Source organism: Apus apus, chromosome 1 (assembly GCF_020740795.1).
Source record: "Apus apus isolate bApuApu2 chromosome 1, bApuApu2.pri.cur, whole genome shotgun sequence".
In the NCBI taxonomy this organism is placed as follows: domain Eukaryota; kingdom Metazoa; phylum Chordata; class Aves; order Apodiformes; family Apodidae; genus Apus; species Apus apus.
In genome coordinates, this window is record NC_067282.1 from 20561435 (window position 1) to 20589407 (window position 27973).

Here is a 27973-nt window from a genome sequence, read left to right on the forward strand (position 1 = left end):
TAAAAAAAAAACTTTTGTAGTATGGATGTTTGCTTTTTTATTTCAGTATACAGAGACAGTCTCCGCCACTAACTACTGCTGCTTTTGGTTCAGGAGGGGGAAATGTAGAGACCCCATGAGCTTGATTTAAAAGCTGTTATGCTACTTCTCTTCATGCTGCTTGTGTAGCATGGAAGTTTGAAAACCACAGAAAGCAAGCAAGCAAAACCTCTTAAAAAAGCTGATCACAAGAAAAAAGATGTGCTCACACGCATCGCAGCAGACTGGCTGTTCAGAAGTATTCCACTTCCAGAATTCCAGAGAACTATACCATTTGTTAGAGATAAATTTCCCACCATCTCATGTGGCAACCTCTGAAGCTATTGACACTCAAAATTATCTACTGACACACCAAAACCACAACCATCACCAAAACACAGACCCCAATTTACAACTTAGGATTTACTAGCCAGCAAAATCCAGCCAACAGATCTGATTACAGTCCCAAAACCAATAACCATTTACTGCAGACAAGAGATTTCTCTATGTCAGGCCTTCCAAAGGTATCTGTTGTCGAGTTAAAAAGTTAATGATACAAAAGAAAATGCAGAAATCACAGAGACAGCAGTCTGCGGAGAACTTTCCTTACACTGAGATACTTAAGGAGCTCAGTAATTTTAATGCATCAATATCCATTCAGTTAGTCTTTACACAACTGGACAAGTCCTCTTTACTACTGTATAAGCTGACCACTTTCTGATCTAGGCTGGCAAATGTCACAGCAGAATCACTGTCTAGTTGGTGAAGTTGCATAAGATCTTTTCTTTCTAAGAACAGTAAGTCTAAGAAGGCACTAGAAAGACTTGTTTAAGGTTGTGGTAGATCCACAATGTCAAACTAAATTTTCTCCAAGAGGCTTTCCAACTCAGTTACTCAATTCAGTAATTACTCATCACCTGCACAAGGCTGCATGAAGAGAATGGATAACATTTTGACAGTAAATCCATATTTAAACCTCAATTGTTTTCTTCCTTCCAACTTAACAGGAACACTCGTATTTGGCCATAAATTTCATTTGAAAAGACAAGAAAACTGTGTTAGGCCTGTCCTCATGTGTTGTGTCAGAGAAAAGCTATGTCCAGTGTACAACAACTCACACTTCATGCTCCTCTTGTTGATTCCTGTGATTGATGGTCAGGTACATCTACGACAGCTCCCAGATTGTAGAAACTGGACGTCCCCTATAGATTCCAGGCACAATACTCCACGTAACTATGATATTCTTCCAGTTTGATTTTTTTTTTTACACCCCTGCCCATTGTAAGAGTGTACAAACTAGACAACTGTGGAAGCTTATTCAAGAAGTGTTTGTTCAGCATGGAAAGGTTATTAAGCAGTAGCATGGAATTCTTCAGTTCAAATCTACTCTGGATTCTCAAGTAGGAGCCATACTTAACACCTCCAAGTCTGAGGACAAAATAGGAACCCCTACTCCAATCCTCACAACCTTCCATGAGCTACTGCAATCCTTAACACTTCTACACACCTGCCTTCCCACAAAGCAACATAAAATGGTGCTGCTAAGAAATTCATGATCAAACTACTCATTATCAAACTCTGTCCTCAACTAAGACTCATTTAATTTTCAACATCCTTCCTGGCTTACCTGTTATATCTTGCCTACAAATGAAGTGGCCTACCCTTAACTTCAGCTGTTCATAACTAATCTCTCAAGTTCCCCAGAAGACACTTTGTCTCAGCTTATTCCCTTTTTGCTCTCTGTACTTCCCCATAAGATCTCCGCAGACGATCTACTTTATCCTCCAGATTTTTTCTTTCAGTGCAGCAACCAGTCTGTGGCAATATGCACAGAAAATTTGAGTCATGAAGCATCCAGTAACTAAGGTTCACAACAACATTTGGAGTCATCCTGTAACAACTGCAAGCAGCACAAAACCCACCATAGCCAATGGCTGTCTCTTTTCAAGGATCAGCTCCTTGGCAGAAGTTTATGAGCTGCCTGATGCAACGTTTCCTGCTGGAGCCCACCCAGGTTCCATCCTTTGTTAGCTGAAGGATTTTTCCCTTCTTCAGTACTGGCAAAACTCTGAGCATCACAGTACTGCTACAAAAATTATTGGACAGTTTTTCAAATGCAAGACATTAAGAATTATTCTGAAGATATTCTGAGCCAATCATAAAGCAGAGTGATGATATCAGGATTTAACCAGGAATTTGAAAGTTTTAACATAGGAATAACTCCTCAAAACACTTTGTTACAGGAAGTGTGGAGGGCTTTGAAAAAAATTGTATATAATGTAATTACTCAAAAGAGTAACAACAAATGTTAAGGGTTTTTTTTTCATGTTTGTCTGTCTTGCCTATCTACATTAAATCAAGCAGAACATCAGTGGACTTTTTGAAGAAAGTTGTTCAGTACTTTCCATTAGTGAGGGTAAACTTTTCTTTATACGTAGCATGACCAATTTAAATATTGCTAACATTGGATTTTCTTATTACTACTTATTTTATTAATTTATAAAATAATGTACTCCCCAAGCTGTAATAATATCAAGCATCAGTTACAACAGCATCTAGTAAAATGTTTTTGGCAAGACTGACAAGTATAGCACTATTAGATGCAGAATTGCTCTGTTCCCTGAAAGCTAATGAAGTTCTGAACTGGGGATCTATTGAAACTGTATCAGTGCTCTTGCCTCTACACAGCCTATCACAGAACAGGACGTTAATATCACCTACTTCTTGCCTACAAAGCTGAAGTGTATTGTAATGTAAAAATACACCAGAGATCATTCACTTGCCTCTCTGAAATACCTCACAGGCACCATACACAAACACAGAGATTTCTGGGGAAGGAACACTTGGCCTCTTCCTCCCTCCTCTGAATGCCCTACAGTCAGCATAGGAGACAACTTGTTTCATTGAGTCATTTACTATTAAATATTTTGAAAGACAGCAGTTTGCATAAACATCAAGTCAGAAAAGGCTGAACTACAGCTTAGCTCAGGGCATAAACTGCGGTAACGACCTCTTTGTGAGACAAATTTTTAAAAATGAGTTTTTATAAAGTATTAAATGCCCTCATTTGTTATAAGTCCTAAGGGATAGGGCCCCTCAGCATCTTTGCAGAATCAGACAGCTGTTTAGAGAAGCACAGTCTTTTGAACAATAGCCTCCAATTTGTTACAGTATTTATGACCCAATTTTAATTCTTACCCATAGTCTTCAGCAAGAATAAGAATTCAACACTAATTACAGTTGCCAAAGCACGTCCGTCCCTGAACTAGTAGAGCAGAGGAATAAACACAGCCAGATAAAACATGCTTAACAAACTTCTTTCATATAAAAACATGCCAGTTCTCTCTCTTCACTAACACACATCTTTCTCAGCCTTTTATACTGCCTCCCCTAAGATCTAACCACTCCGTACTTTGTACTCATGTTTTCTTTCCATCTGAGCTTGCAAAAAATCCCCATTTAGTACTGAGTTCTGAATTCACCTGATGAGCTGTTTAGCCTCCTCCTTTAAATCATTAATAAAGATATTCAATCTAACTGACCCCGATACTTACCCTACAAGTGTTTGTTCCCTGCCCTGCAGCTCAAATTATTGCCGTATCCACTATTTTTGCTAAAGGCCCTTCAGCAAGTTTCCAGTCCATGCAAAATTTAGGCAAATAAAGTTTGGGTTTTTTTCCCCAAGTTTTATGTAGAATTTCTTCCAAACAGCTTGATGAAATATTCCCTGCATAAAGTATTCCTCTATCTGTAAAATACTGTAACTTGTTTTTTTAGAAGGAAAGTGTATGCTTTTTGATTTATACATACCAGCAGTTTATCAGTCACAGTTCTATTATTTTCAAGTCTATTAAAGATCTACCTTCCAGTGTCGGTGGTGTTAACATTTTATGTAAGAATGGATGTGGAATTAACATTGAGGACTCTTGTTAACATACATACACAGAGCCAATCTCTTTGCCGCAGACACTCCGGTGAGCAGATACACAGAGCCTGGCTACAGGAGCCTAGACTTCACACTATGTAGTTTATCTTGCTGAAAAAGCTGGTGGCAGCTGCAGCTACTTTCAGCATCTAAGCCAGCTAGATATTTAATTAAATCCACAGCCAAACAGCAGTTTTTCTTGTACTTCAAGATACTGGTGCTTTTTCCTATCTGCTACTATCACCTGCCTTTCAAAACCCACTTGCTAATTTTATTAATTCAGTAGCTAATCACTTTTGTTTAAAAATAAAGCTACTCCTCATTTACAGATGTTCTTTCACTGTTGCTGTGAAACAGATTCCCACCCACGTATCTGCAGAACTGCTCCATTGTCTGAAGCCATCTTGGAAAACTGAGTTTTTAACACAACCTCCCATGACGCAAAGCCTGCAGGAACAGGCATCATCACATACAGAACCCTGATTTTAGAGGCCTGAGCTACAGGAAGGCCAGGTGTCTCAAGTCTCCATAGGAAATGTGGAAAACCAATGAGGTACTCAGCCTTCCAAAACAAGAATCACAGATGCAAAGCCACCCAGTTACTTCTGCAGCTCCTTGAAAACTCCTCAGAATGTGGAAGGCAAAAACCTGAAATAGATTTCACAGCCTGTCTCCTTCCAGGTAAGTAATTTCTGCCTCACTACCTGTGCACCTGCAGCCTGCCAACTTCAGTATTACAATTTGACTTTCACATCATTGTTGAGATTCTTTTTTTCAATTAAGGTGTAAGTGACTAAGCCACATGCAGACTCAACCTCTACAAGTTTGCATTAAATTAGAAGATCTAGGCCAACTTATGCTGACTTAAGAGTCAAATATAAATAATTCACAGGCCTATAAAATGTATTGCACTCAGAAATACAGCCTTCATGCTGTTAGCACTTAATGTTCAACATTCCGACAGGATCTTCTCATAATGCCAGAAGATATGGTCCCAGATATCTAATTACATGGCTACAGAGTCCAAGGCAGAATATTCATTCATGTCAGTGGCACCACTGCATGAATGGTAAGACAAAAGCTCACAGTATAGGAATTCCTAACAAACCATACTACAAGATCATCTTTGAAAGAGTTACCTTGCTCTCATACCTCTTCCCACCCCTCCCCCCCCTTATTTTTTAAAGCAAGTCAGAGAAAGAATAATCAACAGTTTGTAGGCAAACACTTGGGCATCAAAATAGATCAAGGCATTAAAAGCTTAACTAAACAAGTAAAACAACTAAAGAATCTGATCTCTGCATGATGCTAACCAAACTATAATTCTAAGTGACTGAAAGTCATGAAGCTCATTTCTTTAACACCACTAGAATGTACAGGAACAGAAGTCCTCTTTTGTCCTGCAGCTTTCCATCCAATAAAATCCCCCATTTGTCTTTCTTTTCCTAGACTTTTTTTCCTCTTGATAATCAGTGCCAGCCATCAATTAGGACTGACAATAGAAGTCTTTTTATGATCTTCAGTCATCACTACATAAAACACTATACTGTACTCCATTCTACACTCAGTTCCTTCTCTTTCTCAAAAAGCAAACTTAAAATAAGTTTACTGGTGTTTTAATCCTTTTCTTGTTTTCAGGCCAAACCCAAAATTCTTTCCAACTCTCCCATTCTGGGCTTGGACTGTGAATATTGAGCATGCACACTGGGCTTGCTGGCTGCAACTTCAGCTAAATTGCTGCTGCCGCCACTGTTCCTGCTCTCCACTATCTCATAAAACATTGAATTCAGCAGTATATACCTGTTAAAGAAGAAAAAAATAAAAATCCATTTTCCACTAGACACAGCAAATTGGCAAACACAAACACATAACAGATCAGCCTGTCAGGTTGGGATGCAAGACTAGCATCCAAAAATGAACTGAAGAGACAACATGAAGGTGGGAAGGTGTATGGGGAAATGGGAATGCAAACAGGGTTTGTGCTACAGGAGAGTCAGACAAGAAAAGAAGACTGTGAATGATGAAGTTTGTTACATCTTTAAAATTCTTACTACAAGGGTGCTACAAGAAAGCAGTATCCTGGATCAGCTTTTCTACAGGACCACCAGTGATGGTCTGTATGATTCTATCACACATCTGCCCTGAGAAATTTTAGCATACACATTGAAACAGTTTAATAGTTACATATACAACCAATAATTGTATAAACAACCAAAAACGCAATTTTAAAAAAAGGATGAGAAAATAGTCAAGGGCTTGTGTAAAATGGTTGCACAACTTAGTGTAAATTCGGAGAACCCATCACAGAATAAAAATGCTCCCTTCTTAAATACAAACCACAGGCAAAGTTTGATGAGGGTCAGAGAGGTATAAGGCCTTGTACATGAACCAAAAACATTTGAGCCAGTATAAAACCTGAGCAAAACACATTTCCCAGGTTGGCTGAAGGAATCTCTTCCCCCTTGCATTCTCCACTCTCAAAGCTCCTTGCTGCGACCCCAGCAACTTATATCTTTTATAAAACCTCCCCAGGCTCTCTGGAACACCCTCTACATGGATCACAGAATCATAGAATCATTCAGGTTGGAAGGGACCTCTCAGATCATCAACTCCAACTGTCAACTCAGCACCACCATGCCAACTAAACCATGTTCTGAAATGCTACATTTACACTTTTTCTGAATACCTCCAGGGACAGAGACTTTCCTGGGCAGTCTGTTCCAATGCCTGACCACTCTCTTGGTAAATCAATTTTTCCTAATAGCCAATCTGAACCTCCCCTGGCACAACTTGAGGCTATTTCCTCTTGTCCTATCACTGGTTACTTGGCAGAGGAGACCAACCCCCACCTCATTTCAACCTCCTTTCAGGTAATTGTGGAGAGCAATAAGGTCTCCCCTCAGCCTCCTCTTTAGACTTAACAGCCTCAGTTCCCTCAGCTGCTCCTCACAGGACTTGTGTTCCAGACCCTTCACCAGCTTCACTGCTCTTCTTTTGACACACTCCAGCACCTCAATGTCTTTCTTGTAGTGAAGTGCCCAAAACTGGACACAGTATCTGAGGTGTGGCTTCACCGGCACAGAGTACAGGGGGACAAATCACCTCCCTAGTCCTGCTGGCCACACTACTTCTGACACAGGCCAGGAAAGGCCATGAAGAGTGTCCAGGAAAACCTGCACTGCTGTAGAGCCCATGCTGATATGACAGACCTGCCTTTATCACATCACAGGACACCTAGGACCACAAGTAAATGCTCAGCCTCTTCCCTGCCTTCACACATCAACTTCATCTGACTCTTGAATGTCAAGGTACAGAGAATGTTGCTGTGCTTCATATACTTTTAAAATAGACTTCTTGCAAGCTGCCAACTACTGAAAGAACAACAAGTCTGACTCCTTGTACCACTTGCGGTACTTCCCATTACACCTTTAAGCAAGGCACTGCAGAGACCAAGTACTGGCTTCACCCCAAGAGATGCCTGTGAAAAAGCCAGAGCTCCTGGAATGCTTCTTCCCCTTTCAGCACAGCCATGAGCTGCACATCAGGAGCCAACCTTTGATAATAGGCACAAATATGCATTACTCAGAGCTCCAAATAACTGGAGCTTTTTATATACTGTAATAGATCCCAACTGTATCAAAACATTAATATTAAGCTCTCAGGACTAAGGATATGGTATTGGGTCCAGGCTACATGCTTTTAAAAGGTCCCTAAATACTTATTCATATAATAAACCACAAAAGCTCTAAAGAAACTGTTGCCATCTGTTTTCTGGACTCTGAAATTTCTATACAATCCTCTCCCTACCCCCACCAACTACTATTCTCTAGAATACCGTAAAAAGGAGACAAAAGAGGAAACTAGAAGCAGAACAATTTAAACTGGGACTGCATCCTTTAGTCTCAACTCTTTCTACATATTGCAAGGATCTCCAGAACTTTGCAACATGTGGTACAGTAAGTTGTGCTGTAGTAGAGTTTGAACTTCAACTCCGCATTTCCTTTTGTCATGTAAATTAGACTCAATTTCTTTTGCATGTGGTTTCTTTTGAGTTTAATGTGAACGCATTTACTACTTGCTGTTTGAAGTAGATGTATTACTGTTTTAAAACAATGATTCAGAGGTGGTGGTTGAGGAGTCAAATTTTAGATTTCCTTTGGTCCTCAAATCTTCATTTGGGAGACTTGAGACAGGCAGGGACACCACTAACCATACTATAGATTAGGTACCAAATACATTTTGTCTGCATCACGTAAAATGTTAGTCTTCTGGATGACCAAAACAATTAAAAAATACCACTATTATGTGTATGTATAAATATATATATATTACTACACCAGCAGTAATTATACAGAACAAGTTTATAAAAACTGAATAGTTGTTTAAGCAGCTCTTTACTTTCTATTTTAAATTGAAATCAATTGAAATCACAAAGCAATGCTTGCTTTGTGGAGGGCTACAACTACTGTGTGATGCTTGAGGGGCTCCCAACCCCTGGATATTGTTTATAATGTCCTTCATCTCCGCCACTTTAGTTTAGATTATCAGCTCTGACAGAGGTAGTTTTCACTCTCCAATCCCATCAGGACATCATGTTAAATGCTTTAAAAATCCAGGTAAAGGCCTAGTAAGTGACAGTAGGCACTGACACAAGGAGCACACAGCACTTGAAGGCAAGTTCATCAACAGACTGCCCAGAGAGGTTGTGGAGTCTCCTTCTCTGGAGACATTCAAAACCCACCTGGATGTGTTCCTGTGTGATGTGCTCTAGGTGATCCTGGCTCTGGCAGGGGGGTTGGACTAGATGATCTTTTGAGGTCACTTCCAACCCTTAACATTCTGTGATTCTGTGATCTCTTAGCCAAGGACAGGAACTAAGTAGTCTTTTCTCTGCAAGGAGTATCCCAAGGGTTGACCTGAATCCACAACAATAAAGATTCACATACCTCCTCAAAACATTTAGTTCAATATTAGAAACTGTGCAGAGGAAGGCAGAGACAGAATTCAACTTTTTAATGCATACAGTTGCTCTCAGCCCAGGACCTCCAAAAGCACAGCAAGCTCAGTGCCACAGCAGAACAGCTGCTGGGTTTACCACCCTCCACTGGCACATGCCCTGCTTTTACGAGGTGTACCAGCCTAAATGGGATGGCTGCATCCTGTCCTTACTGATCTCCAGGTTAGTCACAAAAAACATTAACTGTTATCCTGGTTTGAGCCAGAATGAAGCCAGTTTTCCTTTTACTGATGTTTTTTTTTCTTCAGTGAACTCTCTTCTAAGCAGCATACTTGCTAAAACTAGCAGAAAGTTTTCCAGCTAGTGGACTGATAATAGTGGAATGTTTATAGATACTACTAAGAGATCAAAGACACTTTGCTCTACTTGTTGGATTTGCTACTTCAGTCACTTCTAAAGCAGGACTTGTATCTGCAACCCTCATGTAGGGAGGAGTGGACTAGACAGATGGCAAAACTAACCAAATATTACATCCATCTATTTATGAAAGACTCGGTATAAAGTCAGGGATCATGGAAGTCAAGCCTCTTCTTCCCTTCTTCCATCCATGGCTGGCATCTGGGGAGGATTCCTTCCATCCATCACCACTGATCCCCAGGCTCAGTGGTATGTGAATACCAGTCACCTTGTCATGGGTAGAAGAAATGTTGTCAAAGTTTAAGTGTTACCATACAATGAGGTACTGAACCTTTCACAAAAGCAGTGCACAGTTTTCAGAATAGCTCTTCAGTAGGTAGAAATTACTTCACCGTATCTTAGACTTTCCAAAACACAGAAAAGTTAGTGGCTGCAGTAGTCAATTAAATGACAGAGTCACCAGCTATCACCCCAAGTCCATCATTAGAAGCAGACATGGCCAAAACAGTTCAGTAAGGTTCTAGATGACCAGGTACAACACGACAGTCTCCCAGAACAGCTCTGTTGTTGTGAACAAGCATGAAGCAGGCTACACAGCCACCTTTTTTTATATCATCACTATTTACTTCATTCATTCAATTAGCCATACAAAACCAAAAAATCCCATGGATATAAGAACTCCCGACCTCAGCAATTAAATGAAAACATTCATTAGATCCTTACACTTGGGCAGGATAAAACTTAGTTCTATGCTGCCTTTAAAAGCCTACCCTAACAAAATATCCCTGCACAGCTCAGATTTCCAGCCCACACAAGATGGTTATCAAAAGCAACAGACACAAGAAACAATGAGGGAGAAAGTCTTCTCACACTTCTTCCTTAAAACCAGTTGTACTGAAAAAATAAAGCCAAGTTAGCCATCCAGCACCAGTGCAGGGACAGTCACAACCCAGGGTTAACAGCAACAGGATCAGGTACCTTGACAACTGCTTACAAGTGTTGTCCATTCTTTCCTTCTGAGATGCAATTAGAACTTCTTAACCAACAGTAAGGCAGCTACAAACACGTTGCAGAGGATCAAAATAATCAAGCAGTTGTTAATGGGGGTTGTCCCCAGCTCTGAATTTAAGTTGGTTACATTTTGGCTACTGCTATACCAACCAGTATAAAGACCTGATCTGAACAGCAGAAAATTCAACAGTGCAGCTGCTTTCTATTTATCAGAAATTATAAAGCAAAATCTTGGTCACAAAACATGTCTACATTAACTCTAATGATTTTATGAACTGGATACTACTTTTGTCAGTTTTAAGAATACTATTTGGGGGATGGGAGGAGAACACACAAAGGTCCCACAAGTATCCCTCAACAGAGTCAAGACATGCACCCATCTGCTCCTTGAGCAGTGATCTCAATGTCATCACAGTTCAGCCTTGGTCACACTCATATCCCCAGGGCAGTGTTCAGAGTCATTCCACCTCCTGGACAAAAATCACTGACCTACCACACTGCCACAAGACCAATGAAACAACTCAGACAGGATTTGGATGATCTGGTTTTGTACAACCCAGTCCCAAGGCATACAGAAAAACCCCACCTGCAGGGTAAGGAACAAAGAGATAGGAAGTTTTTACAGGTAGAAAGCTTTGGAGAAACTCAGCACTAACCTGAACACTGAATATCCACCTTCGAAGTACACACAGTTCTGAGCTTAACACTTCACCAGATGAAAGACTAAAGCTTTGTGAGAGACCCCAAAGAGAAGTGCACTACAGCAATACTACATACATCCCAAAGTAACCTTTCTTGAACTGCAGGAAAGGTCTTTTGACCTTCCAGCCTCCAGAGGCTGCCAGATCTGCCTCTCTGCTCAGGATGACCAGCTCTTCAGCCAGCAGCCTCTGAATGCTCAGCACACACTTCTGAAAAATAAGATGATGCTTTTCAGAAAGATGATAGGTATTTGAGTTCCTAAACAGATGTTTTCATCCCACCTGCATCCAATTAGGAGCTTGTCTTCATTTTGAGACCTTAACATCACTGGCTTTTTTTTTTTAAGACTTTTTGATTCTGTATTAGGGCCATAAGTGAGAGCTCTTTCAAGATCAAATGTAGACAGACAATGACAGGTAACATCCTACCCAGGTTTAGAAGCTCTGATCAAAGAAATCCCTGTAGGAACTTGAGATTTTGTTTGTATACAAGAATTATATGCAGGGCATAAGTAAAAATACTAGAAATGCACAGAATGTTTTATAAAGTGAGACACTTCACACAGAAGACTCATGAGATGGAGCAATTCAAAGTTGAAATGTGTGCAGTGACATGTTAAACAGTAAAAGAAGGGGGGATATGAAAGAGCAAGATGTAAAAAAGTTTTAATTTTCAATGCCTATGACTGTATCATCTGGTCTACATATTATGGGAGAAGCAAGTTTAAAAGGGTACAAAAAAAACCCTTAAGGCAACACAGACACCAAAAGGAGACAGCAAACCAGCCTTCCCAGAATAGGGCAGAGGCATCTAAACTTGTTTTTTCAGAGAAAACACCAAAAAGAGCCTAGAGGTCAACACCGTATCCAACAGACCACTGGCGTTTTTCAGAACACTGACTTCTCTTAAGTAAAAAGGTACTACTGGCAAGGAGAAAAATATTTTCATTTTTGAAAGATGAGTTGAGTATTGCTCTGCATAAGGAGAGTGAGCATCACTTACAGAAGACTGCTAGCAAGCAGCAGATTCCAATACATAGGAGATTCTCCAAAGAATTCCTTCTGCTGTTTTTGGGCAACTGTGCCAAGACAAGTCTAAATCCCCCAGAAGCTACCATACCACCACAGCTAGGGATGGCTATTTTACAAAATTGCTTCCAATCAGGCAGCCTTGATTGCCCTGCAAACTGGTGGAATTTACTCACACATCTAAAGAAAGGGCAAGTCCATAAATCTTGACACTTTTCAGGCACATAAGCATGCCAAAAAGAAAAAGGCATAACCCACTGGAGCCAGTGCCTCTTCACCTTTCTGCTCACATGAAAAAAACAGAAGAGTTGGCTTCCTATTCTAGCCTGATTAATCAAATCAGGTTTACTACATTTCCCCTCAAGCATAGTTTTATTTTTAATTACCATTACTTCAGAGGTATGAACAGCAGAAGTTTAAGCTTAGCCATTCTATTCAGTGCAAGGCCACAATTTTCCAAGTATCTAGTATGTTTTCAGCTATGCTCCTACTGAATTTAGTCATACTCCAGTCAGCTTCCACCAACACTAAGCACTTTTGCAACCTTCAACCAGAGCCATTTTACCAGCACACCGTCCCAGGATTACTATGGTGCACTAAAGCTCAGAGTTCTCATCAAGTTGATTCCCAGCAGCACTAAAAAGCTTGCAGAACAGACTGTTTCTATCTCTATAATTTTATATCCTTAACTTTTAAACAATGGAAAATACAGTATACAAGCTGGTCAAGTGGGATGGAGCATAAGACTTTGCTAATCTAAAGAAAAGAGTATCTTGTTTCTGCATGCAGTGCAGCACTACATATTCTTTAGAGGCCCTCATCTTCTGTACATTCACACATTTGGGTATTGGCGAAACTCAAATATTACATTCATAAGACAAAAAAAATAAGTATTTCAAGAAAAGCAATGAGTATCCTCAAATCCTTTCCTCCCAGAAGTTCTAAGATCTTTCAAAACTATTCAATATTGAAACAAGGAAATTCAGGTTCAGAATAATAAGCCATTATCAAAATGAGAATTACCTATTCCCTCAAAACATTCTCCAAACCATTAGAAGAGCACAGAAAAAGGAAAATATTTCCTTGTAGCTGCACCGTGGTGAACAAGGAATTAAGTATCTTTTCTATGCAGTCAGAAAATTTTACAAACCAGTTGCAAGGTTGCATGAAGACACCAGACCCCTGGCCTCCATCCAGCCTGATGGACCAACAGGGAATTCCCTGAGAGGAAACATTTAGTCACTCCCCGGCAGGAAACATACTGTTCCAGGAACTCAGGAAAGGGGCATTTGGTGCAAGAAACAGTAAGAAATAAGAGAACTATGTCAAGAGAGGAATCGTGCCAGAATGCCTGAACTGGAAAAATTCTGCATTAATAAAGTCCAATGGAGAATCAGTGTCTCTCACAAACTTTGGTTTGGTGAGAAGCTTCAGTTGAGACAGGACAGTTAGCCTACATGCTTCAGCATATTAAGAAACTGTTTTTAACAGTTACAGAAGTATATACCATTGAATGTGTTTGTACATCCTGTCAGAGACCATATACTAGATACGCAACTTAAGGCATCTTCCAAGAGCTCAAAGATTTTGATGGCAGTTCAGTTACAAAGTTAATTTACAACTGCACTGGCAAAATGGGGGGACTTTAGTAATCCCAGGGTAAATATCCAGTCTCTCAACTGTAAACCAACAAAATCCCAACAAGAACCACAACCACCAAACAAGAATCCCTCCACCCTCGAAGAAACTCCCAAACCCCACAAATTATTTTTAACTTCAGAAATTTTAAGCCAAAAGGCTTAAACCAAGGCTCACCAACAGTTAGAGCTGGGTTTTTCAAGCAGAACCTTGCTGTAGTATCTCTGGGTAAAAACCTGGCAATCTTCAGCATTCCCACTGACACCCTCACTACAAGCTTTGAGTAGGAAGTGAAGAATATCATACTCCATAGAGAAGGCAGTGGGAATTTCAGTGAAAAGAAAGTAATTGTTCAAATTGGAACTTGGCCAAAACACAGGGGTTAACACACTAACACTTGTGGAAAGAAAAATACACCAGTACTATGAACTTCTCAGGGAACAGAAGGTATTCCAAACCACAGTTTTATCTTTCTTCTAAAACAGCATACGTTCCAGCAGCATAGTGTTTTCTCATGTGCAGTATCTATGGAATGTTTATTTTCCAATTTGGGAAATGTAACACTAAACATACCTTTGCTGGCTGCTGCTGCTCAGAAACTGCAAAGGCTGGTAGCAATTTGGACAAGGTGCTGTGGTGAAGAAACTGATACCAATACCATTTGGAACTCTTTGTGAGAGTTATCACATCACGGCTCAGGATGGAAATTTCACTTGCACTTCATGAAACATGTCAAACAAAATACTAAGATTCTGGTCACTAGGCTTACAATGCAAAAAAAGAAAAAAATTAACTTTAAAAACAACATGTAAGGCAGACAGTACTTGAAGGAGGAACTTGTTAATTTTTATCAGAACATACGGTATTTTTCCTACAAAATTGTTCCCAAAGAAAAATTAAAAGGTCAGCTGCTTTTAGCTGTATTCATACCTTTCCTCCAGCTTTTTCCAAATACATGCTGATAAGTGAATTTTCTAGTAAGAATGGTTATAGAAATAAGAAGTTCAGGTGAATGTAGTGGAACATTTCAGGAACAAATTTTTCGTTCACATTCAGTTATGGGCATGAGAAGTCACTCCATTAGTCATCCACTATAAAACCAAATCCAACAGTAAAGCATGTGCCCAATCTGAAGCATACTAGATCAAAAAAACAACACAAATTAAATTATTTTTCATTAATAACTTCAAAAAAGCCAACATTCTGCCAAATTGTAAATAACAATAGAAACTGGAGTAGTGTTCAACTTAGAGATTACTTCATCTGAATTATTTCTTTATCTCAGATACACAAGAAGAAAATAAAAATATTTCCAAGTATAATCATAGTCACAGTAATAAGATGACATTAAGCAAAAGAAATGTTTGGCCATGTAGAAGGATTCATTTAAGTCCAGGCTGTCAGGCAATGGAATAGCTACTCAGGAAAAAGACTAAAAACGTGCTTCACCTAGTCATTTAAAAACCAAACAATACCATTAAAATCAGTACCTTTAAGTACTTGTTTTAGTGTAAATAAAAATAATCCTAGGAAAGTGATTCACAGATGTTTCTGACTTGATAAGCATTTACTTCCTTCTAAGAGGACTACCCTGAGTCTGGGATATTTACCTTGGTTCATGTATCGAATTGATAGTGCAACATTTTTGAGTAACATCGATGTACTTTGGATTAGAGTCCAGTCTTTGCTTGTTGGGTTCTCAGTTGACCAGACAAGTGACTGGAATTAACAGTATTTTCTTGCCCTTAAACGCTAGCTATGTGTTTCAATGACTTGAACTATGAATGTGAGGCTCAGGAACTGTCCTAGTTCAGGACGTTGATGAAGAAAAACAAAAGAGAAGCCAGAACATTCAGCAGAAACTCACTCTGTCACTCAAAACACAATTGCCAAAATTTTTAAGACCAGCCTTCTCCCAGAGTTTCCCCATATTGACTTTCCAACACAGAACTGGTGGCATTTTGCAAGTTTACCTAGCTCTTGCAAACAGCAAAGAAGCTTTTAGGAAGAGCAATCAGGAGACAGGATCCCAGGATTGCTCTACACACACCTACATACACACTGGACAGTTTAGGCAATCGTTTCTCATCATTTGTAAATATTCTTTATTAAAGAGCAACAGAGAGCATCACATCATGCAATGCCCAAACCTTCCTCCCACTTCAATTATCTACAAACATTAAAGCTGCCAGAATGGTTCTTCCTTCATGGTTTTCAGAATCATGACATGAATATTGCTGTCATGAGTTGTCAGAAATAGAACAAGAGAATGAGCATTGATCATGTAGTAGATGACAGATAAGGGAAAACACAGGATGTACATACAAGAAGACATAACACAACCATAATTTTCCTTGGAACCAATTAATGCTAGAATTGGTTTGCATACTCTTAATCACAACTGTGTTGCAATTTTCTGCCATGAGAATGGAGGTCTTTTCTAATGAAAGCAAACATACACCTTTTTTCATTTCAGAAACGCATTCTGAACTACAGCACAGAAGAATCACTTTGTCAAATAACAGCAGCAACAATATGAGACTTCGGGGCATAAATATTTAAGAGGTATACCAGATGTTCACTTCATGAGCTATGTTATTAATGCTGCTTCTAAATGATGATGGAAGACCAGAAGTATCCAAGCTGTGGCCTTACAACTGAGAGGCAAGTGACAACTTTTCTACTCATCCCTCTTCCTCTTATGTAGCTGATAAAGTGACATTAGCAATTAGCAACAGGCACTTTTCATAGGCTGCTTCTTTCCTTCCTTTCCCCCACTTTTTGTTTTCAGTTTGTGATATCCCCTCCCTTTCCACACCCAAACCGACACATTGTAGTCAAATGGTTTGTCTTTTAGTGTCTGTTCCCTCTGTGGGCTTACGTCCTTACCCCACCCACTATTTTAAACAGCAATACAAGTGGGAAAACAGTTGGGGAGTTTGGTTGTTCTGTGGAGGTTGTTTAGAGGATGTGAATTTTCTGACCTTGTTAATTTCTTTCCTCAGTTCCAAACCATTATCACTACAGCTCCACTATTGCTTAAGGTACTGAAAGCAACAGTTTGTGTCACTACCACCCAACAAGGTAGTTGGTGAAGCTGGGCAGAAAAGTCCTCCAGTCAGTGCTCAGATACTGAGCAACAACTGCACACCTCTCATACCTAAAAGCCAGCAAAATTATGCTGATGTAGTAGCCAGGAAATGGCAAGTGCTGCTGTGGAAATTGCAGACAGTCCTTGGAAATTGTTGTTGCTGGATTTCCTCAATTTCTGTTCATGCTGTGCCACTTCATAGAACTCTGTGGAACAGCACATCTGATAAAAGAAGGGCAGAGAAGTTGAGAGATTGTACAGCAATTGAGACAACTTTTGTGGTGTCCCTAGAACAGCCCGCAGGCTGATGAAGTCATCGTAGCTTCACGGTATTCCCCATGGCTATACTGATTTCCACCAGCAAAACATGAACAGCAGAAGCAGATGAGCAGTGGTTTGGAAAACACACATGATGAATGGGAAGAGGTGTTCCAATAGAGATATTATGCAATTAGTGTAGGAAAAGAAGTGGCTTCATTAACTTAAGGTGGAATGTGTAATCAGATTCAGTGAAGCATCAGTGTCTTCAGAGGGACAGGATAGAGCAAGAGAATTTCCTTGTACAAGCAAATCTCACAACTTGCTAAGAAGTAGCTAAATAAAACTTGGACTGGCATCTGCTTCAAATCACATGCAATGGATGTCTGAGGTGAGTGACTACCATCCAAACACTGTATGCCAGGTGATCTCCATTTAGGAATACAGAAGTTCTGAACAATCAGATGGGGGAAAGTAGAAGGAGATGGGGGTCTTTTGCTACAAAGACCCAAGCCCTCTCCTACAAAGGCATGAACTCACTGTTCACTCCGTTGAAAGGGGTGCAGGATACAACATTCTTGCTCTGTAGATACGTGTTGGAAAGAGTTAACACTCTTGCTCAAACAACATCCCAGCACCATCACCTCAAGCTGTATTGCAGAAAAGGCCAGTGATGTAAGCAAAAGAACAAAAAACACCCTAAGGCAGCCCAAGACGGGATGTAGTCCCAGTCTCAGGCCACACATCTCTGGAGATGCTTATTTCATTGTGCTTCCATCTGTGAGAGATATTAAAGGACTGCTTCTGCTGTCCAACAATTATTTTAAAGTATGGAAGTCCTTATAAACTGCTTAGTTATTTAATCTGTAAGATGTCAATGAATTGCTTCTTCCTGATGCAAGTCTTGTTAACACAGAATTAAACCCATACAAAGGCAGAATCACTGTCACCTGCAGAAAGTTCTTCTGAGCAACAACAAAAATTATTCCCAAAGTATACAAAGTCATAAAAATTTACTTCTGAAACACGACATATTTTAAGTAGAAATATTTCAAGTCAAGACAGCCTCTTCAGTAGAAAATTAAATATTGCTATAACATGCAAGCTACATATTTCTCTGCTACTTTTATATTTAAAGCCAAACAGCCATCTACCTTTCTCAGAGGTATAAACACTAGATGAATGATAAAAATATTATAAAAAACCAAACAAAACTCACTTCTACTCAAGCCTTAACATTCTTCTGCTCTTACAAAACACCAATAAAAACAGGTCCTTTAAAGGAACATTTGACAGCTAGACACAAGCAATCAACAGCACAGATCCCAAATATGAAATCATGAATTCAGCTGCCTTCCAATCAACATTTACTTCCACTGAACAGTAAGCTTTGCTTGCTCTTGACATACTAATATCCCAGACAGTGTGAGGGAAGATATTAAGATCTGTCAGTCTGTACATGGTTTGTGTGGCAAGGTTTTGGTAGCAGGGGGCCTACAGGGATGGCTCCTGGGAGAAGCTGCCAGAAGCTTACCCCATGTCTAGTAGAACCAGTGCCAGCCTGCTCCAAGACAGACCTGCCACGGGCCAAGGCTAAGCTCATCAGTGATGGTGGTATCACCTGTGTGATAATGTATTTAAGAGGATCAGTGAAGAAGCAGGGGGGGAGGTGCTCCAGATACTAGAGCAGAGATTCCCCTGCAGCCCATGGTGAAGACCATGGTGAGGTAGGCTGTCCTCCTGCAGCCCATGGAGGTTAACGGTGGAGCAGATCACAGAATCACTTAGGTCAGAAGAGACCTTTAAGATCATCGAGTCCAACCATTAACTCTACTCTACCAAGTACAGCACTAAGCCATGTTCCCAAACACCACATCTAGACGACTCTTAAGCACATCCAGGGACGGTGAGGTGTCCCCTCAGTCTCCTTTTCTTTAGGCTAAACAGTCCCAGTTCCCTCAGTCACTCCTTGTAAGACTTGCTCTCAAGGCCCTTCACCAGCTTCATTCCCCTTCTTTGGACACGTTCCAGCACCCCAATGTCTTTCAGATATCCACCTACAACCCACAGAGGACCCCATGCCAGAGCACATGGACACCCAAAGGAGGCTGTGACCCTGTGGGCAGCCCACACTGGAGCAGGTTTGCTGGTAGAAACTGTGACCCTGCAGGGTCACCTGTGGGGGTACTCCATGCTGGAGCAGAGGAAGAGCATGAGGAGTCCTCCCCTCATGGGGAGGAGAGGAAGGAGCAGCAAAAACATGTGATGAACTGACCACAACCAGCACTTCCCATCTCCCTGTACAGCTGGGGGGGAAGGAGGCAGAGAAGTTCAGAAGTACAGTTAAACTCAAGAAGAAGTGAGGGCATTCCTAAGATTTGGTTTTATTTCTTATTATCCTACTCTGATTTGATTGGTAATAAATTAACTTCCAAGTCAAGTCTGTTTTGCTTGTCATGCTAACTGGTCATGCATCCCTCCCTGTCCTTACCTCAACCCATGAGCCTTTCATTGCATTCTCTCCCCCTGTCCAGCTGACAAGGGGAATGATAGAGCAGCTTTGCTGGGCACCTGGCATCCAGCCAGTGTCAACCCACCACAGTCATTGGAAGAACTCCTAACAAACACAGCTTTTTCTTAAAGAATTGTTTGGTTTGATTTTGCAAGCTTCACCAAGTCTCCTGAGGGGTTTATTTTCCTCCACTGTGCCAGTGCCCTGTTAGACACTGTAACAGCAAAAGACTTAACCCCATTAGAAGATACCATCTCTCCCTCTTAATGCAAAATGGGGCCAGGTTTACTACAGTTTCATTTTAGAGATTACCCGTGAGGATCAAGTTCAACTACAGTTTATGCCTAAGCTCAGCAAATGAATATACAGTATATCTTAAGTATATTTTTCAAAATCTTTAAGTGGCAAATGCATCTGAGTCTCCCCTGAGAAGATGAAAATGCTATATTAAATTTATGAAATATTCAGTCCCACGAGTTTATGCTATGTTGAGAATAGCAACACAGCTCCTACAGAAGTTAAACATCATACCACTAAGTTTAAAGACTCAGATCCCCCTTCCCAGGTAACATTTTTGTTTGAAGACTAACTCTGTTTAATTTGAAATTTCCCCTTGCTATGCCAATTACATTTAAAAACTTTTTTCCTGTAAAGCTTAAATGCACTGTCTTATTTGACACACAAAGTGCTATTAAAAACTGCCCAAAGTAGGGGGAAAAAAAACGTGTTTTTCTTTCTTCAATATCAAGCACCTGGCAAGTAAATGGAAGGTTCCTGTGAAACCTTAAAGGCTATTAAAGGCATTCCTCCTTTTCCTTGGGGATTTAAAACCCAGTTGTTTTTAGCCCTCTTTTTAAGCCTCTGAAATTACATCATCTTTTTCCCTTTGATTTACACTTTACAGTATTTTTTCTGCATTGTTCCTCCATTTACTAATTCAATAATAATTAAAATTTCTTTTGGCTTGGTCATGAGGTTAACAGGAGAGGAAGTGTCCAGTATTATACATCTTTTTGCAAAACAGGACCATTCATTATATTCAGTAAATTACATATACTAACGCAATATAATGTTAATAACTACAATTTGTTTTAGCTGCATAGGTTTTTGACCTAGCTTGCCAAATTTTTGAGTAATACACTAACAAACTGCCTTGGAATGATCTCTATCAAAGCACTGTGATAGAGTTTGAAAGAAAGGGCTTTCTATTTGCTCAGTGTTTGTTAACTCACCCTCAAATACAACAGCAACTAAGGGTCAATTCCCTTCCTGGGCACTTAGTGCAAAGTTATCTTGGGCTTCAAAAGCACTAAGAGGAGAATGTTGATCTCACTGGCCCTACATCTGTGCCTGATGCATTCAAAAGGAGACTGCTACAACTGTGAGAGCCACCTTTTGTAAGACACTCTTCTTCACTCCCAGGAAACAGTTGCAAAAGTGAGATCCATCTTCTAATAACTCACCCACTCTCCTTCTATTCTGTCCCTCTGTCCCCCCAGTTCAATCAGTGATAGCAAAATAATTGCTACCGAAGGACCAAGTTAGGAAAGTTATTGTAGTCGACAACCCTTTCCAACATGACTTGAGAAGGGCAGAGGAAAATGAGACATTTGACCCCAGCCACAGAATCCTAGAATCATCCAGGTTGGAAAAGTCTGCTGGAAATCAGCTAGCCCAACATCCCTGGCTAAACAAGGTTAGCTAGAGCAGGTTGTCCAGCACCATGCTGTCCAGTTGGGTTTCCATGTCTCTAAGAACAGACTCCACAACCACTCTGGGAAACCCATTCCAGTGCTGAATCATCCTCACAGTTAAAATAGTGAGAGTTTTTGTGCTCAGACAGACATGAGTGTTTTGTCTGTTGCATCTTGTCCTGTCATTGGGCACTACAGAGAAGAGCCTGGCTCCCTCATCTGCATTTCACCCTACTCTGTATTTATGCAAACTGACAAGGTTTGCTCTGAGCCTTTTATTCTCTAGTCCCAGCTCTCTCAGCTTCTTCTTGTATTAAAGATGCTCCAGTCCCTTAATCATCTTTGTGTCCCTGCACTGGACTCTCTCCATTAAACCTGTTTGTAACTTACACTAAGGAGCCCAGAACTGGCCACAGTACTCCAGATGTGACATCACTAGTGCTGAGTATAGAAGAAGGATCACCTATCTCGACCTGCGGGCAATGCTCTTCCTACTGCCATCCAGGACGCTGCTGGCCTTTTTTTGCCGCTAGGGTGCATTGCTGGCTTACGGTCACCACATCACATGGTCAACACAAACAGCATCAAAATCTGCTGTGACCTAGTAAAGCAAGTGGTACTCTAACATAGGGCAAACTGCACTGTTACACACATTTTTGCATAGCAATCATAACTGAAAATTCAAGACAACTTACATTTTTTTCAGAGACCCTCTCTAGAGCTGAATTCAAGTCACACAAACTTCTTACTAGCCAATTTCCATTGCTTGAAAATGACCACTTCCATACCACTCCATCTCATCAGTGTCTACTACACTCAGGAAATTAGATATTATATTTTCCCACCATCTTTCATTGTTTTATAAAACAGTCTCCATTGGGACTGTGTGGCAGAGGGAACTGCATTATTAGATGACACTTAAATTTAGTGCTTCTTCTTCCATAGGAGCAGGAAAGAAACTACCACCCAAGTTTCTTTCCAGCCTACAAAACTGCTTCCAAGAAATAGAAGAGTTCTACCAGCAGCAGGGGACATGCAGCTGATGGAATGCTCACCTTGAAGATGTACACAGTCTACTGCTGCACTGTAGAGCAGGAAGAACTGAAATGTCAAACTTTTGTTAGCCTGTTACAATCAACTTTACAAACACTTTCACTTGTCTGTGGTATAGGAAGAATACCTCTCTACAGTCCTCCTTTACTCCTCCAGCACAGCCTCACTTTATAATAGTTACACAGTAAAAAAATCAATTACACAAACTGGCTCACCACTGCAGCTTGCTTCTCCTTGAATATCACACCATTTCCCCTAATTACCTGCAATCACTATAAGCAGGAAAGCAAAGTTAACATACTAGGTCAAGTTTCACAGACTTTGTACCTCTTTTGTTACCAGTAGTCCCAGAGTTTCTTACCTGCAACAAATGACTGCTTTACAGGAGAGTGCCAAGTCCAGAAAGCTCTGCCTGACTTCAAATGAAAGGGCATACTTCAGTGTGTGGCCATCAATAATCAGAGCAATATCGTTTTCCTTGCCCAGTGACTCCCCCAAACTGGTACAATGTTGAGTCAGTGAGGCTCTTGTTGCCTGAAGAATAAACAGAAATAAATCATGTCTCTTCTTAGTATAAGAAAAGTGCATCCAAACATGAGCAAGGCATCTCTGGACTACACAATGGAGCACAATATACATGCACCCAAACTGGCACTGACATGAGTTAGTGTTTTAACAGGACCTCGAACAGGTACATTAATTTGGGTCACAAATGAGCAAAAGCTGCACTGGCTTGCCTAGAAGGGCATGTCTTGTTTCAGCGCAGACTCTGTCTGTCATCTCCACTACATTCCCCTGCATGATCTATGTGCCTATAGTAGTTGGGATACATCTGCTGTGGGGCAGGTATAACCTAATGCCTTTCATGGCTTCTGACACCATTCAGAGTACTAGTATCTATTCAAACAGTATTGCCTACCCTGAAAATATTTTCACTGACAGCTGCCGCTGGTAAAAAAAAAATAAATCAAGTGTTCATGTTTCATTGTCACCCCAAATATTTCAACCATCTTACTGCAGTGAAATTCATGCTTAAAGCAATCTGTTCCACTCCCAGGCAGGTTAGCTTAGCCATCAGTTCCAGCTCAGTTAACCACCACTAAATAGTTCAAGAAGTTGCTCATGCTCTGAAGTGTACACACACTGGACAAAGAAAGCCTTGACACACAAGACATAGGATGGCAGAACATGAAAAGCACACCTCAGTACCAGTCAAACCCTGGTTTTAGGTGACAAACAATCCCTAACTGCTGGATTATATAATTTTTCAGTTTTTCCCCTTTGTTCAAAAAACAGTATCAGTGGCACAGACAAAAATAATTGCTTTCTGTTTTAGCAAATCCCCATCCAGATTCCAGTCTAGCATTATCTCCACTCTTAAACCAACCAAAAAAAGAAAATGCACTCCTGCTCTTCCTAATTGCAAAACCTTGAATTAACTGTGCTCAAGTGCTACACATCCTTCTGCTTATTGATATTTAAAGATACTTGTTTTGCAATCTCTTTGCATTGGCCTAAACAAAATATTTTTTGCCTTTATATAAAAAAAGAAATAAAACACTATAATGGAGCTATAACTGTCAGAAATGAAAACGCTATACCTCATTGCAACCCATTGTTTTATAGGTCCAGATTTCTCTAGAAGACTGCAAAGTGACAAGTTGTTGCTAAGTGATGCCTTTCCTACTTGCTCCAGATTAACAGACAGGTGTTAAAAAACAAACCCAACTAAGGTAGGTAAAGTAGTTACTCTGGACTACAGACCTGCTGGTCCTGAGGAACAGGTTACCTCATTGAAGGCCAGCACTGATGCGGAGTCTGGATTTCTCTCTACATTCAACTGAGTTAGGATCTTTTGCACACAGCTGAGGAAACCAAAGATATGCAGAAACATGCATATGTGAACCCCTTACAAAGATGGCAAAAGTAGTATTTAAAGCTCATCTCTTTCATGTCAAAGACACGTGAGCCAAAAAGCTCAGGTTCCATATCATACTACTAAAATAGTGGAAACGTTTACATTCCTAAAATACTTGATCTTTCCAGCATTCAACATGAAGGAAAGAGATGTGAAAAAACAACACTAAGAGCTTCCTAGTTCCACATCTTAATTTCTTGATGTAAGCTTTCACAAGCTGTTTTTGCACTTCCTTTGAAGAACAGAAAGAACTCCTTTGACCTGGGTGCTTGGAGGGCTGTTCCTCACTTTCCCCTACCCCTCAGTCCTCACCATCTCTGCAGCATTTTGTCCTTTCTTAAATACACATTCCCAAAGGTGCTGCCATCTTGGCTGAGGGGCCCAGCTGTGCCCTGTGGAACTGGCTGTGTCTGGCACAGGGCAGCCCTGGCCTCTCCCCACTGATGCCCCCACAGCTCCCAGCACCTTCCTGTGGACACCCAGAACAGGGAACCAGATGGGCACTACTACAATGCTCAGAGAAGCTGAGATAAATTAATTCAGTGTGTCAAACTGCTGGAGACTGAGAGCTACTCCACACCCACCAGGACAAAGAACCACATGCAGTGGTTCTACACTACAGTAGAAAACCTCACCCATCCCTCCTCCCACCTCCTTCCCCCCCCCCCCCCGGCCCCTTACTACTACAGTTCAGTAAAGTCCAACTGTCAAACTAACCTAAGTTACCTCATGCTTGCTAGAGGCCAAGTGCCAACACAATTATGGCAGCTCAAAAGTCACACAGCAAAGTTTTAAGGTATCCTGACTGCAGCCATCAGCAACCACAACCAGTCCCAATGTCACTTCCGTCACAGTAACAGCAGGATTGCCCCAAATACTTTGGACTTTGACCATTCCAATAACCAGCAACACATGTCCCCCTTTTAAGGATATACATTTTTTTGACAGATTCCTACTACAGGATTATATAAATGATCTTTAGATGCCCGTGTTCATAAGGTAAATTATTTTTTCCTTTATCTTTTTATTTCCAGCTCAAAGAAGAACCATGTTGTTTCAGAAAAACAGCTTCCCAAGTTGAATAATTAAAAAAAATGCTATGTGCATTACAGAGTGAACTTAATCTGTTTTCTATCAAGACAGACACCACAGTACAAACCAAGAAGCAAGATTGACTGTACTGTGGTGGTTAGAGGCTACTTATTTTTTCTAGCCTTGAACCATGCTTCTCGTACAAAACTCAAGAAGTATGTTGAAGTCTGAAATGTATGGCAAAACTGCTAAATATGGCAGCACTTCCAGCCATCTGCTGCATAAAGTTCTGAAATTTGACTAAATTAGTTTTACACAAACAAAGCCAGTAATATAAAAAGACAAAAATAGCCACACTCAAACCAGACCATGTCTGCGGCCAAAAGCAACCAGTTGGGAACGAGTGCAAGAATGCAGCAAGCATATACCAGCACTCCCAGAAGAGCCTCTGGGCCCCACAGTTGGCAGCTCAAGGACCTACTAACACAGGTGCAGGGTCTGTTATGCCAGAGCTCTTGATTCCCAGCTACCATTATCAAATGTGGGAAGCAGATCAAAAAGTTAGCAAGGGGACAGGGGTCACCTCTCCTCTAGAGTAAAGCAGGATGCAGAAAAGCATGTAGGTAAGGAGGAAATCCCAAGAAACATTGGAGATTTAATGAATTTTGGGTGTTGAAAAAGTTGGACATGACAGCAGTCAAAACATCGTTACCAAGCTGAGAGGAAAGATCAGGTAGCCAGAATGACTGAGCTTTCCTGGGACAAACAGGTGGAAGTAGACACTTTCACAGAAAGTGGAGGAAAAAAAAAAGAGGGAGAAGCTGCTCTGTAATTTATTTTCTCTCACCCCACTCATTGGTATGGTAGTCAAAACAAACTCATTGAATCACTAAGAAACTAGCCCCAAACTGGAGGTAAATCTACAGAATAATTTAGTAAGTATGACAGAGTGCACAATTCAGCCATTTCAGACACATACTACATTTTCACCTTCTTCATTGTAAGAGTGACTGCATCGTTCCCTGCTTCCCCATTAAGATGCAAGGGATTAGATTTATTACTTCATGGTATGCTTTATTTGCACCGTACTTGAGAAAGTTAACACAAAGTAGATCATGGAATGGTTTGAGAGTTGGAAGGGACCTTAAAGATCAACTAGTTCCAACCCCCCTGCATGGGCAAGGTCAAATCCTGCTAGAGGTTGCTCAGAGCCCCAGTCCAAGCTGGCCTTGGAACATTTCCAGGGATGGGGCTTCCACAACTTCCCTGGGCAAACTGTTCCAGTGTCTCACCACCCTCACACTAAAGTATTTCCTCCTAATGTCTAACTTAAATCTCTCCTCTTCAATTTTTGATCCATTTTCTCTTGTTATCTCACTACAAGCCCTTGCAAAAAGTCCCTCCCTTCTCCAAGGTGAACAGCCCCAACTCTCTCAGCCTCACAGAAGAGATGCATCTGTGGCCCTCCTGTGGACTTGCTCCAGGAGCTCCATGTCCTTCTTATGTTGAAGGCTCCAGAACTGGACACAATATTCCAGGTGGGATCTCACAAGAGTGAAATAAAGGGAGAAAATCACCTCCTTTGACCTTCTGGCCATGCATCTTTTCATGCAGCCCAGGACAGGGCTGACTTTCTGGGCTGCAAGCACACATTGCCAGGTCATGTTGTGCTTCTCGTCATTACTCACCATTACTCTTTAAGTCCTTTTCCTCCAGACTGTTTTTGATACATTCTCCACCCAGCCTGTACCTGTGCTTGGGACTGCCAAGACAGATGACTATGCTTAAAGCACTACACGGAAAACAAGGCTATCTCTTGGGAGAAGAAAGTTGTTTCATCTACCTTCAACACTACTGTGTAGTGATAAAAGTCACAGAAATCTCAATAATGGTGTAAGGAATACAGTTTGGACATAACAGAACAGAATTTTAACCCAAGAATCGTTGCCCCCATGATCTTAGAGTAAGTGTAATTTTTTTCTTTGCTGCTTCTATCTTGCTTAAACCTTTTTCTTGCTCTCAAATGCAGAATTACCCCCCTTTCCTTCTCAAGTCCACTCACAGGATTAAAAGCTTCTACAACTATTTGAAACCAAGGGAGACAGCACCTCTCCTTATTCATTGTCTAGCCCTTCTAGCACTTAATAGGAAAGACCCTCACTTTCCTGTTGCTTCTCCATCTGACCCAAAGGAAAGTGAAGGACAAGGGCCCAAAACAAACCCTTCCTGCAGAGGTAGACAAGAACCTGAGGGAAGTTCAGGAAGGTTATTCAATTTGTTGCCCAGAAGAAAATGTCGCTTGGAAGCAAAGCCTTACAAAAGGTGACGGTTCTCATAGATAAGACTACTAGTCTCTCCATAGTTTATATTTGTGGTTATGCATAAGCCTCGTGCAGTTCATGTCCTGGTCACTGAACTTACTCATCTTACATATAAGATGTCACAGAATTAGTAACAGGGTTAACAATACCTAGAAAAGCTACAAATCAAGGATTAGAAATCAGGCACCTCACTTAAAAAGCATTTTAAAGAGCATTTCATAAAGCTCTCAACATACTCTTCCATACGCACAGCTAATGTACAGATTAACAACTTATACAGTAGAAAAGCACTAAATATTATTTCCTGTTTCTTCCAACTACTTACAAATAGTATGACTTAAAAAGAAACCAAACTATTGCTTCTGTAGGTCAGCACAATTAAGCAAAAGAAACTAGCT

General features: G+C 40.7%; 1 protein-coding gene across 6 annotated transcripts in view; it reads right to left on the reverse strand.

Moving 5' to 3' along the window:
• ATP8A2 (ATPase phospholipid transporting 8A2) overlaps positions 1 to 27973 on the reverse strand; it is a 333209-nt gene that overhangs the window by 177736 nt on the left and 127500 nt on the right. For all 6 annotated transcript variants that reach the window (XM_051638602.1, XM_051638630.1, XM_051638621.1 and 3 more), the window contains one exon: positions 22666 to 22838. In XM_051638602.1, coding sequence (XP_051494562.1) covers positions 22666 to 22838 — 173 coding nt within the window. The remainder of the gene's footprint in view (positions 1 to 22665; positions 22839 to 27973) is intronic.